The sequence below is a fragment of the Leptosomus discolor genome, chromosome 6 (genome assembly GCF_034619465.1).
Source record: "Leptosomus discolor isolate bLepDis1 chromosome 6, bLepDis1.hap2, whole genome shotgun sequence".
Lineage (NCBI taxonomy): Eukaryota > Metazoa > Chordata > Aves > Leptosomiformes > Leptosomidae > Leptosomus > Leptosomus discolor.
This window is the reverse complement of record NC_141396.1, coordinates 41,778,352-41,791,930: the sequence shown is the minus strand read 5'-3', so window position 1 is coordinate 41,791,930 and position 13,579 is coordinate 41,778,352. Positions and strand designations below refer to the sequence as shown.

Genomic DNA, 13,579 nt, shown 5'->3' with positions numbered 1-13,579 from the left:
GCACTTCTGGTTGAGTTGTGTTCTATGCAGTTGTTTGCGTGCTTTGAAACTAAATCAAGCCAACAGTCGATAATAATAGTAAAGTTGAGAGTGAATTGCAAGGGAATTGTGGGGAATGGCTTAATGATAAATAAAGTTTACTGAAAAAAATAAAAAAAGGCTAGGCTTACACAGGACATGTTTTCTTGTTCAATATTAACAAAAAACTTAAAGATTAACAGTAATTTCAGTAAGTACTAATTTAACTTGGTTTACCACAGTTCAGAGCCTTTCCATAATATGATATAAATATTCTGGAAAGCATAGAAAATTTTATAAAGAGACAAAATACACCATACTTTGTCAAACTATGCAAATTTTTCTCATATATCTATTTGCTTATTTAGATACTATAAATGTTATATATAATATATATAAATTTGTGTGGAAATATATAGAAATAATGTGTAATGATATTATATATAATACATATAAATTAGAAAACATATATTTATATATGGGAGAGATATATAGTGAAGAATTGGGATATTCTGTCAAGAAACAGGTGAACATATCTCTTTCCTAATGTGATTTTCACAAAAGATTACACAAGTACAATTTCAATTTCTCTGTTTTTGCATACTCCTTATCCTCCTGTCGCCCTCAAAAAGTTGTGGGAGTGAGTGAGGCATATGAAGATGCTGCCAACTGCCTGTGGTTACTGACAAACTCCAAACCATGCGCCAACTGCAAATCCCCAATTCAGAAGAACGAGGGCTGCAACCACATGCAATGTGCAAAGGTAAGAAAGACCCTTCGTATAATTTGTTGTGAAACCATAGTTCAGGAGGTGTATGTCGTGTGTGTGTTTTAGGAGCACATCCAAAACCTCTCAAATGTCATACCTGAGATCTAATGGAACCTGTTGCAAGAATTAGATAATTTGCAAATGGTGGGTTACATGTACTTAGAAAATGTTTAATATTTAGTGAAATCTGTTTGGCTGGCAGGTGGACACTGTAATGATCAAGATTTCACAAACACCTAAGAAATACTGGCAATCCGGTATGAAACTTGAGGAAACAGAAGTAGTTGATAGTTTAATCATCGTGGATGATGTAAAAGAGAAAGAACATTTTTAGTTGGCAGAAGATGGTAAGCTCTAATGAAGGTTTTGCCATTTTTCTTTTGCATTATTTCTCTAGCATAGCAGCAAAGCGGAGAAGTTTAAATAGAAAACTGTAAACAGGAGTTAATCACTAGGAATGAAATGACAGCAAAGAGTAATTCCGAAAGACACTTATTGGTGACAGCAGCCAAAAAACTAGTCATGAGTTTGCACTATGCTACCAAAATAGAAAATTTTTTTTTTGCCATGAGTTCAGTATCATTTGAGAAGGCTTCTTCTCTCAAATTATTTAAAAGCAGCATATTTAGCATACTGTTTCTTCATGTCAGAAATATCTTATATAACTACAGCTAATACCTCATGAGGAGCATCATTAAAAATAAGAAAGTAGCACACATTTGACATAGTCGGCCTCCAAGAAAAAGCTAAGAGATTTAGAAAGTAATTCTCTTTATTTTTCTGGAAATGTGTTAGTCTCTCTGCATTGCTATGCAGATCCGGTTTTCTTTATATCATCATCACATATTCTCTCTCTTTCTGTGATACGAATTGAAGGTTGGGGCTTTTTTTTGGTGTCATTTCTTTGGGTTTGTCTGTGGCAGCAGAGAACAGATTCTCCTGCAGTTTGGTTTATGCCAAGTTTGCTTGGCAGTTTTTTCTTAAATGATTTTTAAAACAGCTCATAAATTCCACAGTGATAAAAACTGTAAAAGGTATGTTTGTTGCAGCTTCTGCCACTGAGCTCGTCTCAATCGAACAAAAGTATGGCTTCAGGCTGGAGAAGAGTTTGGCTGTTAGACGCTGTTGAATGTAGATAATTTAATTCAGTACCATTCTGAGGCACTAGCTGACAATCACAGTTCTCTTTTCTTCTGTACCTTATAAACAACTAAAAGTGTCCTTAAACAGTCGAATTCCTTTTGTGGTGGTGAAGTCTTAGCAAACAGAAGCTGCATCCTCTCAGCCTAGTGAGGAAGGAAAGGAAGGGTATCCTCAAGCTCCTTGCAGGGCTCAGACACAAGGGATAGTGGTCACCTCGCTTATCTCTTCCTCCACTGAAGTGAGAGTCTGTGACGGAGCATCTGCTTTTGCTGCAGTAAGGTCTGCTCAAGCCTACTGTGTGATGAGCTATGACTGCCTCTTAGCATCTAGCATGTACCTTGGCGTATAGGAGGATATTCCTTACTCATAAAATCACATTTCTGTCCTTAAGCAGTCATCTTCCCGTTTTATGAGCCCAGTTTCTAAGGAGACGAGGCTTAGGGAGTCCTGCTCTCCCACTCCTCTACCTGTAGTAGTTTTTGTACCTTCTGGGTACTTCGAACCAGATGCAAAGGAACAGGAGGGGGTTCACGGGTATTAAATCACTCCAAGTTTCATGACACTTGGTAGCTGTATGGTGCAGAGACTCAACTTGCACTGCCACCAAGAGAGAAATACCTGCCCAGCAATCACCTACTCAGCAGTTACCTGCCCAGCAATCACCTACTTGGCTCAGGTTGTGGCCAGGCAGCCGACGTGACTTGTTAAGCCTAGGCAGTGCTGCTGTGTGGCTTGGTGATCATTAAGGCACATAAAACAGACCTCAGGGGTTTGGGTAGAAACAGATGTGGGGTTTCAAATGTTTAATGAGACTGAGGTATTGGAGGATGGTCTGGGAACACTGGGTGAATCTTGGGTTCTTGAAGAGGCTTCTGGACATGCGAGAGATCAGAGGATTATGGTGGAGTGATCATGCAGGGAGACAATTTGGGAGAGGTGAGATTAGTACAGTAGGAGCACATACACATAAGTTAATGGGAAGTCAAGCTTTATTATTGCTGCTGCTTGTGAAACAACTTGTTTCGTACTGTTTTTCTGAGTATTTTGTGGTGATTTTTTTCTTATAATGAATATGAGTGGTTTTGAATGAAGCAGAGATACACACTTAATGCTTGCACACAGTTATTCCCATACTTCATTCCCAGCACTCATCTTACCATTTTGTGTAAGCAAGCAGCTTCAAAAAAATGTTTAAGAACAAAGAAGGTGCAGCACAATAACAAGAAGAAATACCCTAGTCTGCATTGCTTTTTAGAAGAAAATCTGCACCACTGGTGAGGCAAAATTAGCAAAAGTACAATGTGAGAATTAGATTTCATTTCTTCCTGTAATATATCTAATTGATTGTATAAAACAGCTACTGGTAAACACATCTAGTATGGGCTTGGTATTCCTGGAAAGGTTAAACTTATCAAAGAGGGAAAAAATGTGACTTAATTAATCAAATTCCAATAATAATATTAATGGCTTCTTATTAGTTAATGGATATTTTTGCTTAGTTTTTTCAGGATTTTGGTTTGCTCATCTGTAAACCAGATAAAATAAACAGGATTCACCAAGTCGTAAAGTCCATCCGTAAATAGCTTCCAATTATTTTGAAATAAACTAGCCAAGAACTCAATGCTGAGTTGAGAGTATTTAATACAGTTTGATCTTCTCTAGTGCAGAGGAGCCTGGATAAGTCAGATCTCCTTTCAAGGTGTTACCTAGTTTGAAAGCTCTCTACTCGGTTGATGCAGAAAAGGCTCACCTTGAAGTAATCATTGTTCAAAGTTCATGTTCTGGTTTCTTCTCTTGCTTTAGTTACTAATATTTTGCATCAGGAACACCACATGACAAAAATAACAGGAATCACGGGTTTTTCATTGATATTAGGAAAAAATTCACCCTTTCTGATGAACGGTTTGTGTCGCTTAAAAGATGGGACTGTCTTTTTTAAAAGCAAATCAAAAAATGAGGCCTAATCAGCTGTATTTATCATTTGGGCTTTTTCATCCATTTAACTTGTAGATCCAACACAATCTTATGATCCAAGGAAGAAAAATTATGACTGACATGGTTTGATAACCCAGATCTTCTGTAATAGGTAAAATAGGAAGGAGGCTCCTCAGAAATTGTTTTGACCATGAGCACACTCAGAATGGTGTTAATTCGATGTTCATGGAGGAATAACGACGCAGAACTGCAAGTCTACAATGTGTCGGCTTTTTTTTTTTTTTTTCCCCTTGTTCCTTTCTTTTCTGAAGTGCAAATATGACTTTTGCTGGATATGCTTAGAAGAATGGAAGAAGCACAGCTCTTCCACGGGAGGCTACTACAGATGCACTCGCTATGAGATTATTCAACATGTAGAGGAACAGTCCAAGGAGATGACAGTAGAGGTAACAAATGAATGTGTGTGTTTGAAAAATAGCGCTAAGGCTGCAATTTTCTATTTTGGACAACTTTAATCAAAATTCTTCCTAACTTGGGTTCTAAATGGAAAAATACAACCTTAAATATATCAAAGAGACAGAAAGAAAACACTGCTTGTTTGTGGATAGAAACATGAGATTGGGTACTGCTTTTGGCTTTGGTAACGACTACTGGTTGACTTGACTCAAGTCGTTTTACTTCTCTGGTTTCCTTTTGTGAAATGGGCGTGCTGCTACTGTAGTCAGTTGCTATGCCCTACAGAAGACATGCCTTAATTTTGGCATTTAGAAAGTCTGCTTAAATAGCATGCACACCCAGTGTATCAGCTCTTTGGTTCCTGGATTTGAAGACTTGTGAATTTCAAAAGTGACACTCGTCTCTTTACCTGCATGGCACTCCCCAGCATTGTGTCCAATACTTCATGAACAGTGGGAATAGAAACAGTTGGCTATATGTTTGTATCTAATTGTGATTGCTAAATGAAATCATAAAATTTATCTTGGTTTCTTTTGTTTGCTCATTATTTTCCAGGCTGAAAAGAAGCACAGAAGATTTCAAGAGCTTGATAGGTTTATGCACTATTACACAAGATTTAAGAACCATGAACTTAGCTACCAGGTGTGGGTTAAGCTGTTTTTACCAACTTTTGTTTCTATTTTATTAATCCAAAAATAATTATCTTATTGTATTTTATTTATTTTCTTTTTCTAGTTAGAACAGCGCCTTCTAAAAACAGCCAAAGAAAAGATGGAGCAGTTGAGTAGAGCTCTCAGTGGAAGTAAGTATTTGCTGCAATCTATGAATTTGATCTGAAATCAAATTAACTCTGTTACGGCTAAACCTTTATTTTTCTGGATAGAGCTCACATCAGTCTGCTGTGTGATGTGATCCCTCCAGCACTAGAATTCATAAGCAGTGGATGAAAGCTAAATGTACAGTAAATCTTACCTATTCCAAAGACTCAAGGAGAAAGTACCTAAGAAGCTAATATTTTGTGTTTACTTCTTTTAGTGAGAACATTGTGTAGTCATTGAGAACTTGCTGCTCTTTACTTGCAAAATACTTAACTGACATGCACAGAAATTTTATTATTTTGGAAGAAAACTCTTAGAGTAAAAGAAATGCTGACATCAGCAGGAAAATATTTTCACAGTGCTCGTTTCATCTTACAGCTGAGGGAGGTTGTCCTGATACCACATTCATTGAAGATGCTGTCCAAGAACTTCTGAAAACTCGACGCATTCTTAAGTGTTCTTATCCATATGGATTCTTTTTGGAGCCTAAAAGCACAAAGAAAGAAATATTTGAACTTATGCAGGTTAATACATGCACGTATTGTGCTTTTTTCAAATGTTGCTCTTTTTTGTAATACTAGTTAGCAGTGTCCTTTTGCTGGTTTTGTAGTGTAAAACTGACACACCTGTTTTGTATTTGTAACCAAGTTGGAAAATTATGCAGTTCTATTACTCTGTGACACAGTAGCTTTCAGTTCAATTTTAGAATGAATGAAAAAAACAACACTTTGCTGCAGAATGAAAGGGATAAGGAGAGGTGAAGGGGGAAGAAAAGCAAATTATTTACTGTTGAGCTGCTTTTCTGAAGATGACATTTTACCTTCAGTCTTTGTCTCCTTCTCTAGCTCCTTTTTCCTGTCTTTCACTACTAATGTGTCTGACAAGTGGGTGGGGACAAAATTGGGGGAGTACCTGGGTGGTGGCGACATCAGCAGCAAGGGCTGCTGCCTCCTTTCCTCTAGGGCCCCCAAAGATATTCAATATGCGTGAGTGCAGGAATGCCTGCTCCAAGCTGGAGGACAGCATGTAGGTCGGTAAAAGGGTAGCCTAGAAGGGCAGAGATTTTGGGGTATTTTGGCATTTCAAATGGTATTTCCAGGAAAATGGATATCATTCTGCTCAGTATGTGTGGTGTGGAGCTCTGCCCAATTTTCATTTCACTGTAAAAATATTTTATTCTGTATGTACTTATTATTGCAGACAGACCTAGAAATGGTCACTGAAGACCTTGCACAGAAAGTGAACAGGCCTTACCTTCGGACTCCTCGCCATAAAATCATCCGTGCAGCTTGTCTTGTGCAGCAGAAGCGGCAAGAGTTCCTGGCCTCTGTGGCCCGTGGCGTTGCTCCTGCAGACTCACCAGAAGCACCCCGGCGCAGGTAATCCAAACAACATACTGTGCAGGTCAAAAAAGTTCATTAATAGCTGCCCAAGTGGGTAAACCCACTGTCAGTCTTGGACAGTGAGGTGAAGTGGAGCTGATAAATGTGGTGGTTGTAAATTTTTTTGGACATTTGATCCTTGTGGAATTACAACCTTTCACTGAGGAAAAACGTTTTTGAGAATCACTGCTCTGTATGCTGCAACCTAAATTGCTTCCCCATTTGTAATATATTAATGATTAGATGTTGTGGCTTCCATTTCCCTTTTTTCCTTCAAGATTGTCACTACATACCTAGTACACTCCAAAAATCTTTAAGTATTCTCTAAAAACACTGAGCAGTTCTGGAATAGTCAGCAATTGAACTGTGTGGTTTTCTAAATAAATTTTAAGGTAAGAATTAAAGCAGAATTGTTAAGTTTAGAGAGTTGCAATTGCACTAGCTTTTAGATGTTGAGAGGTTTTGAAGCTGTGGAGATTGTTCATACTTTGTTCTACTTCTGAATTTATGTTGTATCTCTTCATTTTGTAGCTTTGCTGGTGGAACATGGGATTGGGAATATTTGGGATTTGCATCCCCTGAGGTAAACTATTTCTTTTTTTTTTTTTTTAACTTAGTTCTGCATATTCTAGAAACACAGGTATGATCGCAATCTGCATGAAGAGCTGCTTATTTTGATTCAAAGCATTTCAAGTTGGTTTAAGCTTACCATTTTATTTATTTCACAATAGAAGGAAATATATGCATTGCAGTGATGCAATGACTCTAAACAATGCCTCTATCATGGCTATAGTTATTTAAGGTGGCATTAGGCATGCTATGTTGTATTCATCATTTTCCAAGTACATAACCAGTTTTAAAATTATGTATAAAGTGGTGTCTGTGTGCTGGGGAACCTTCAAGTAATAAATACATGAAATTGAGTGGATTACTTTTGAATGCAACATTGGTTCAGCAGAAAAGTGAGCAAAAGTTGACAAAAAGCCTGAGAAATTTCCATCCCTCTATAGCAATCCAATAAAAACATACAGGCCTACACCTAAATATTGTTAACTGTTTGAAGTGTTTCTTTTTATGAATTGAAGCAGGATGGAAATTGCATACTCAAGTGAGATGAACTTCTGCTACTTAACCAAGAATGAAAATTACAATTTTTAAAGTGAATATTCCACTGTCTATTTATGGGAAAGAGTAAATAATTTCCAAGACTCTGCACTAAAATGTGACAAGCTTCCTATACAGCTTTCCTTTGTAATGTTAATTATTATTTAATATTTTGAAAACATTAGATTAAAGCATTCTGTTAGGAAGGAAACTTGATTTCAACATTTCCTTAGTGCTGTTTTCTTTCTAGCTAATCATTTCAGTTCATTCTGGAAAACTCCATGCACTTTTTCTGTATATTTCCTTTGCTATTGTTGGTGAGCATCATGCTGGTGAGAAGATAGCTTGCTTCTCTGCAAAAGATCAACTTGCTTCTCCTGTCCAGTTCCTCTAGTCCTTTCTTTAGAAATAATTCCACATTTGATATCAAACTCATTGTTGTATTATGTGTCATCAGTGGGACTGGTTGTGAGAAAAAACCAATAAGAAATATGCTGACAAGCCGTTTAGCAGTAGGTGCTGTTGCAGTCGTGCTTAGATGATTGCTTATGAGTTTTTGTCATTTGCCTAAATGTGGCACTGTGTGATGCAAGTTGTTTTCTTTGCTACATAGCTATCAAGGATACTTGCAACCACCTATGCTAAAGGAATTTTCTAGAATGAATAATGCTCATCTTTGTTTATTGTAGTAAATTTCACTACAAACTATTTTACATAGAGCTGTACAAGTAGCAGAATGTCTGTGTATACCAGATTATTACAAACCCAAAATCTTACTCGTTTTAGCAACTAATGCTGCTTGTTGTAGACCATTGTGTGAAACCATGATGTTCCTACCAGTAAAATTAAAACTCCTTTTGTTCACATGTATAAAGTTGTTCCAAGTAATCAGAAATAATTTTTTGTCAGTAGTAATTAAGATACCTTTCTAAAGGTTAAAAAACAACCAAAAGTTAAATGGTTATCAGTAAAATCTGTTCTTTTATTGCAAACAGATAAGAGATAAGACCTGATATGACTAATAAATTGTTGTGTTCAGTGATCACTTCTCGTTATTCTTTAGCCAGTTCATAGTTATATAATTATATATTTTAAAAATAATTCAGTTCTGTTGTTTCATATCAAGATTCGATTTTCTGTTGTTTGTGGTGCCACCTTCCATTTAGGAAGTCCCTGAGCTCCCTAGGCTCTGGAAGAATATTTTAGAGAAGAATCACTTCATGTTTGCCCTGGTTTTTATGCAGCACCTGCTGCTAACCACTGTTGATGACAGAATATTGGGCTAAATGTACTGATCCAGTACAACTATTTTTGTGTTCTTACAATTTTCATGATGTTACACAGATAAAAATCTGCCTACGCTGGTTGTTTTGTGACTATTCTTTTTTGGCTTGCATATGTCATTATGCATAAGAACTTGGGCTGATACACTTTGTGGAAAGACGACATCCCATCATAATACCATCAAAATTAATATGGTCATTGTGTAAGAGAAATGACACTTTTAGATTTAAATTTTAGATACTTTACATGTGGAGATTCTCTAGGGTGGAGAGTTAATGCAAGAAAGGAAAGCTAATGGTAATGTTATCTTTCCCGAGTCATTTGGCCAAGTGAAGCCTTTGGATTACAGAGTTCCCAGCCTGGGGCTTGGAGAAGAAAATAGCAATATTCTTTGTATTCTTTGTATTCTTTTCCGAATGTGTATATTTTTATTGCCTTGTGTAAATGAATAACTGAGATTAACAAGAGATCTTACCTATGCAGGTTCAGTGGCAGCTGTACTATCCAGAAAGCGTATCTGGAAATTTGCCTTCAAACATAAAATTAGTCTCTTAATATTAGGAAAGGTATGGAAATCAAGACATTTATTTCCAAGTATTAAGATAATTAATCCCTGGGACATGAGCTTGATGTGGCCAAAAGCAAGTCTTTTCCGTAAATGTTATATAAACTGTCTTTGGTAAATACACACAACATGAGAAATTACAGGCTGCAGCAGTTCCAGTCTGTATGGTATGGCTCGTTAGCAGCTCAAGTTAGGCAAAAATGAGGAGATGTATAATTCATGGAATAAAAATCCATCAAAGACTGTTTAGTAGAAGAATATCAGCTGTGGCTTAAGAAGTTCCTGAGCCATAGTGTCCTGGAGGCTGGCAAAAGCATAGCAAGTCCCGGTGTATGTCTGCCAGCTTTGCTGGCAACAGGGACTCTGAGACAATCTATTGGTCTAATTCAGATTAATTGGTTTTATGTTCTAAAGTCGCTATGTATTTATTAAAAAGCGTGTCGTTGTACGTGTATATAAAGTTGGACATCAAAGCTTTTAAAAAAGATATGTGTACATGAAATTCTTTAAAAAGGGAGATTGCAAGTATTAAAATGTCGGTGATATGCCAAGTATTTTTCTTTGCTATTTCATTATTTTATATTTTAGGATTACCTTGGATTTTTTTTTATCATTTATGTTATGCATTGCATGATATAACTTGCAATTTATTTTTCTGAAAACAGGTGATTTTATAATAAACATATAAAATCACGCATTTTTTATAAAAATGTGATGCTTGTTACATCAGAAAAATATTACTGCATGCTGCCCTGTACTTTGTGACCTTTGGTTTATGCAGGAATATGCTGAATTTCAGTATCGGAGGAGGCACAGGCAGCGTCGACGTGGAGACATGCACAGTCTGCTGAGTAATACGCCAGATCCTGATGACCCTAGTGAGGGTACCTTAGGTATGTTCCTGCCTGGTCCTGGATTTTTTTCTATTTCAGAAATTGCTAGTAGTGACCACAGCATTTGTTCTGCTGTGGATACCCTTTAAAGAAGTTTCAGCTACGTTGCTGTATTTTCCTGGGTGCAACATAAAGGCTTATTTTTGCATTTTTGTGTGTGACCTTAGAAGTGTTGCTGACTTCATTGTGGCTGCTCCTCTTCTTAAAAAGAAATGTGTTGATCTTCCCACTAACAACTCCTCAGCTATTTAGAGCAGGTTTGCTTTCCTGAAGAATTTTGAAGGGCATGTACTTTCTATGGCAGCCTTATCTATATAGCAGCTCTTTTATGCCAATTAAGAGGACCAGTTGTGCATAAAGAGTGTAAAAGAGGTTTCCACTGCTACAGGCCTGCTGGAAGACAGTCACAAGGCTGTATTCCAAAACCCTGCTCAGAAGCTCCTGTACTGGCAGAGATGGCCAGGAAACATGTCGGCATGGGCTAGGACTTCCAGCACGCTGCTTTTCTAAGCAGAGCTACAGCTGGTAATGCAGTCCCTTAAGGTCACTGTGACTTGGCTGTCTGGGCTGTCTCCATTCTGCCAGGAACTTTAGCAAAGGTACAAAAATAGCTCGAATCCAAATCCTACTGTGACACTTTTTCTTCAGAGCTGTCAGTTGTATGCTTGGTCTCTAAGCCATGCTGCACAAACTCTCATTGCTGTGTCTCATGGACTTAAGTCCTATACATAGCTTCTCCTTTAAAAACAGAAGGAGAAATTCTTTACTGAGGAGAAATAAACAAATGCATTCTTTATTTTAGAAACAAAAAGAATTTTTGGTGAGCTTTGGTCCTTCCCTATTACAAGTCAAATGCAAAACTGTTGTGTTAGTCTCAGGACTACACTTTGAACACATGGATATTGTAGTGATGACCATCCTGTTAAAGCATACAAGAAAGTGTTAGTCTCACCTTATCTCATTTTGAGTTTTGAAGTGAAATCTCCATTTTCCAAAGTCAAAATATTTATTTTTATTTTTAATACAGGGTAATTTTTCTGGAAGCAGCATTTTACTTCTGGTTTTTTCTTGGTTGCATTCTGTATTGTGTCCATGTGCAGTAATTTTCAGGACTTTCCATAAATCATATATGTGCCTTAGAAGCACTTTGCCCCTCCTGCCAACGGGCTTGTGCTCCTGATGGCATACCCCATCCTTTCAAAGAGAAGAAGAAGGGTATCAAGAGCAGAAAGGCACAAATGAACCAGGCGGTCACTCGTAAAACAGTGTGGAAGGAGTGTTTTGGATTATTTAGTTCAGGGTGAATAAAGGAGTAAAGTTGCACAGCTAGAATCCAAATGGAAGGAAGGGATTCTGTCAGTAAATAACAGTGGACAAGGCTTCCTTACTGGTTCTTCAACTATTTTTGTTTCAATTGCCCAAACAGATGCTCAGGAAGGTGGCAGTAGTAGAAGACATGGCACCTCCATGGTGAGTTCAGCTTCTATGGGTATTCTGCACAGCTCTTCGCTTCATGACTATACCCCTGTCAGTCACTCTGAAAACCAGGATTCTCTTCAGGTATCTCCCCTAATCTCTTTTCCATTCTCTCTGCTTTGCTTGTCTTCCTCTGCTTTGCTTTTCAGTGTCGTTTTGTCTCTGCAGATTTTCTTAATTCTTTGATGAGAAAGGGAGAATCTAGGACAACAAATCATGCATTCACACCAGTAAGAACTGCTAAACCATCACTAATGTAACAATAGTCACGTTTTAAATTCTGTTTCAACTGTGTCAGTAACAACTGATTCTGATAAATGACATGTAGGAACAATGAATGAATTCCAGATTTGAGTCCAAATTACTTCTAATCCAACATACATAACAAGATGAAAGTTTTATTCTGAAAGCATCCTTATTTATTTCCACAGGCTCTGAGTTCTTTGGATGAAGATGACCCAAACATCCTGCTAGCTATTCAGTTATCATTACAGGAATCTGGCTTGGCCATAGATGAAGAAACTAGAGACTTTCTAAATAATGAGGCATCTTTAGGAGCAATAGGTACCTCTTTGCCTACAAGACTGGACTCTGCTCCCATAACTATGGATAATCCAAGAGGTGCTTTGAGCAGCTCTGAGCTGTTAGAACTTGGTGACAGTCTGATGAGACTAGGTACAGGCAACGATCCCTTTTCAGCTGATCATCTCCATTCACACCCTTGCAGTGATACAAGAAGTGGATTATACTCAACATCTAGTGACGCTGATTCCAGCAGTCAAGATCCCAATACCAGTGAGAATCTACTTGGAAATATTATGGCCTGGTTTCATGACATGAACCCACAGAGTATTGCTCTGATCCCCTCAACAAGTACAGAAACAGATGAGGATTCACAGCAACCCAGTACTGAAGATGGGTCAGCAGGGCAACCAAATCTTAGAGACACAGGGCTGGAGCCTCAGGAAGAGCATGCACTATTTGAGGATGCACTCAAAAACGAAGGCAGAGGAACCCAAACAGAGGAGAGCACTTCTGAAGAAAACATGATTCGAGGTGAAACGGTATCACAAAGTGGTGATAATAACAGGGAGGCAACAAGCACCCTGGATGCTTCAGGAGATACTTCAAGTCAGACTCCTCAAACCTCAAGTGAATGGATTGAACATGTGCATATAGTATGAATAAAAACTACATGTGGATTAAATGAATGGCAGTTAAAGATGGTACAGTATGTGGAGTAAGCATTATGGAGGCTTTGTTCCACATAATTACAGCTCAGTTGTAACCACTGATGTAACAACAGATATTTAGGAGTTCTTTTGAATTGTAGTTCTTTATAACAACGTGGACCTCTCAAGGAATATCCTTTGCATTTAATTAGGTAGTACTTGCCTTTTTGCTCTCAAGAAAAAGGAATAAGTAGGTTGTATTCCACATTCCTAATACAATGCAGCATCTGTTTAGCCTTAGGTTGATGATCCTTAACTTGAAAGTATGGATTAAAGGCTTACACTGATTATTTTGGTTGGTTTTCCTAAGAAATAGTTTATTCCATTTTTTTAGAACTCTTTCTTTCACCAAAATAACATTTAGCAATTCGTTTGCATTTTGGTTTTATTTTCCATAACTTTTCCTTACTCATTTTTCATTTTTCTTAGCAGTGTGAACAGAGTTATTTAATGCTTCTCTTTAGTACTGCTCCAGGAACAAGTTTTAGGTGATATTCTTTCCCA

General features: G+C 37.5%; 1 protein-coding gene across 1 annotated transcript in view; it reads left to right on the top strand.

Moving 5' to 3' along the window:
- ANKIB1 (ankyrin repeat and IBR domain containing 1) overlaps window positions 1-13,370 on the top strand; it is a 98,142-nt gene extending 84,772 nt beyond the window's left edge. The window contains exons 11-20 of the mRNA XM_086466323.1: window positions 651-781; window positions 4,177-4,311; window positions 4,877-4,963; window positions 5,057-5,123; window positions 5,518-5,663; window positions 6,340-6,518; window positions 7,053-7,104; window positions 10,256-10,367; window positions 11,794-11,927; window positions 12,275-13,370. Coding sequence (XP_086322449.1) covers window positions 651-781; window positions 4,177-4,311; window positions 4,877-4,963; window positions 5,057-5,123; window positions 5,518-5,663; window positions 6,340-6,518; window positions 7,053-7,104; window positions 10,256-10,367; window positions 11,794-11,927; window positions 12,275-13,027 — 1,796 coding nt within the window. The 3' untranslated portion in view covers window positions 13,028-13,370. The remainder of the gene's footprint in view (window positions 1-650; window positions 782-4,176; window positions 4,312-4,876; window positions 4,964-5,056; window positions 5,124-5,517; window positions 5,664-6,339; window positions 6,519-7,052; window positions 7,105-10,255; window positions 10,368-11,793; window positions 11,928-12,274) is intronic.
- Window positions 13,371-13,579: the final 209 nt, after the last annotated feature.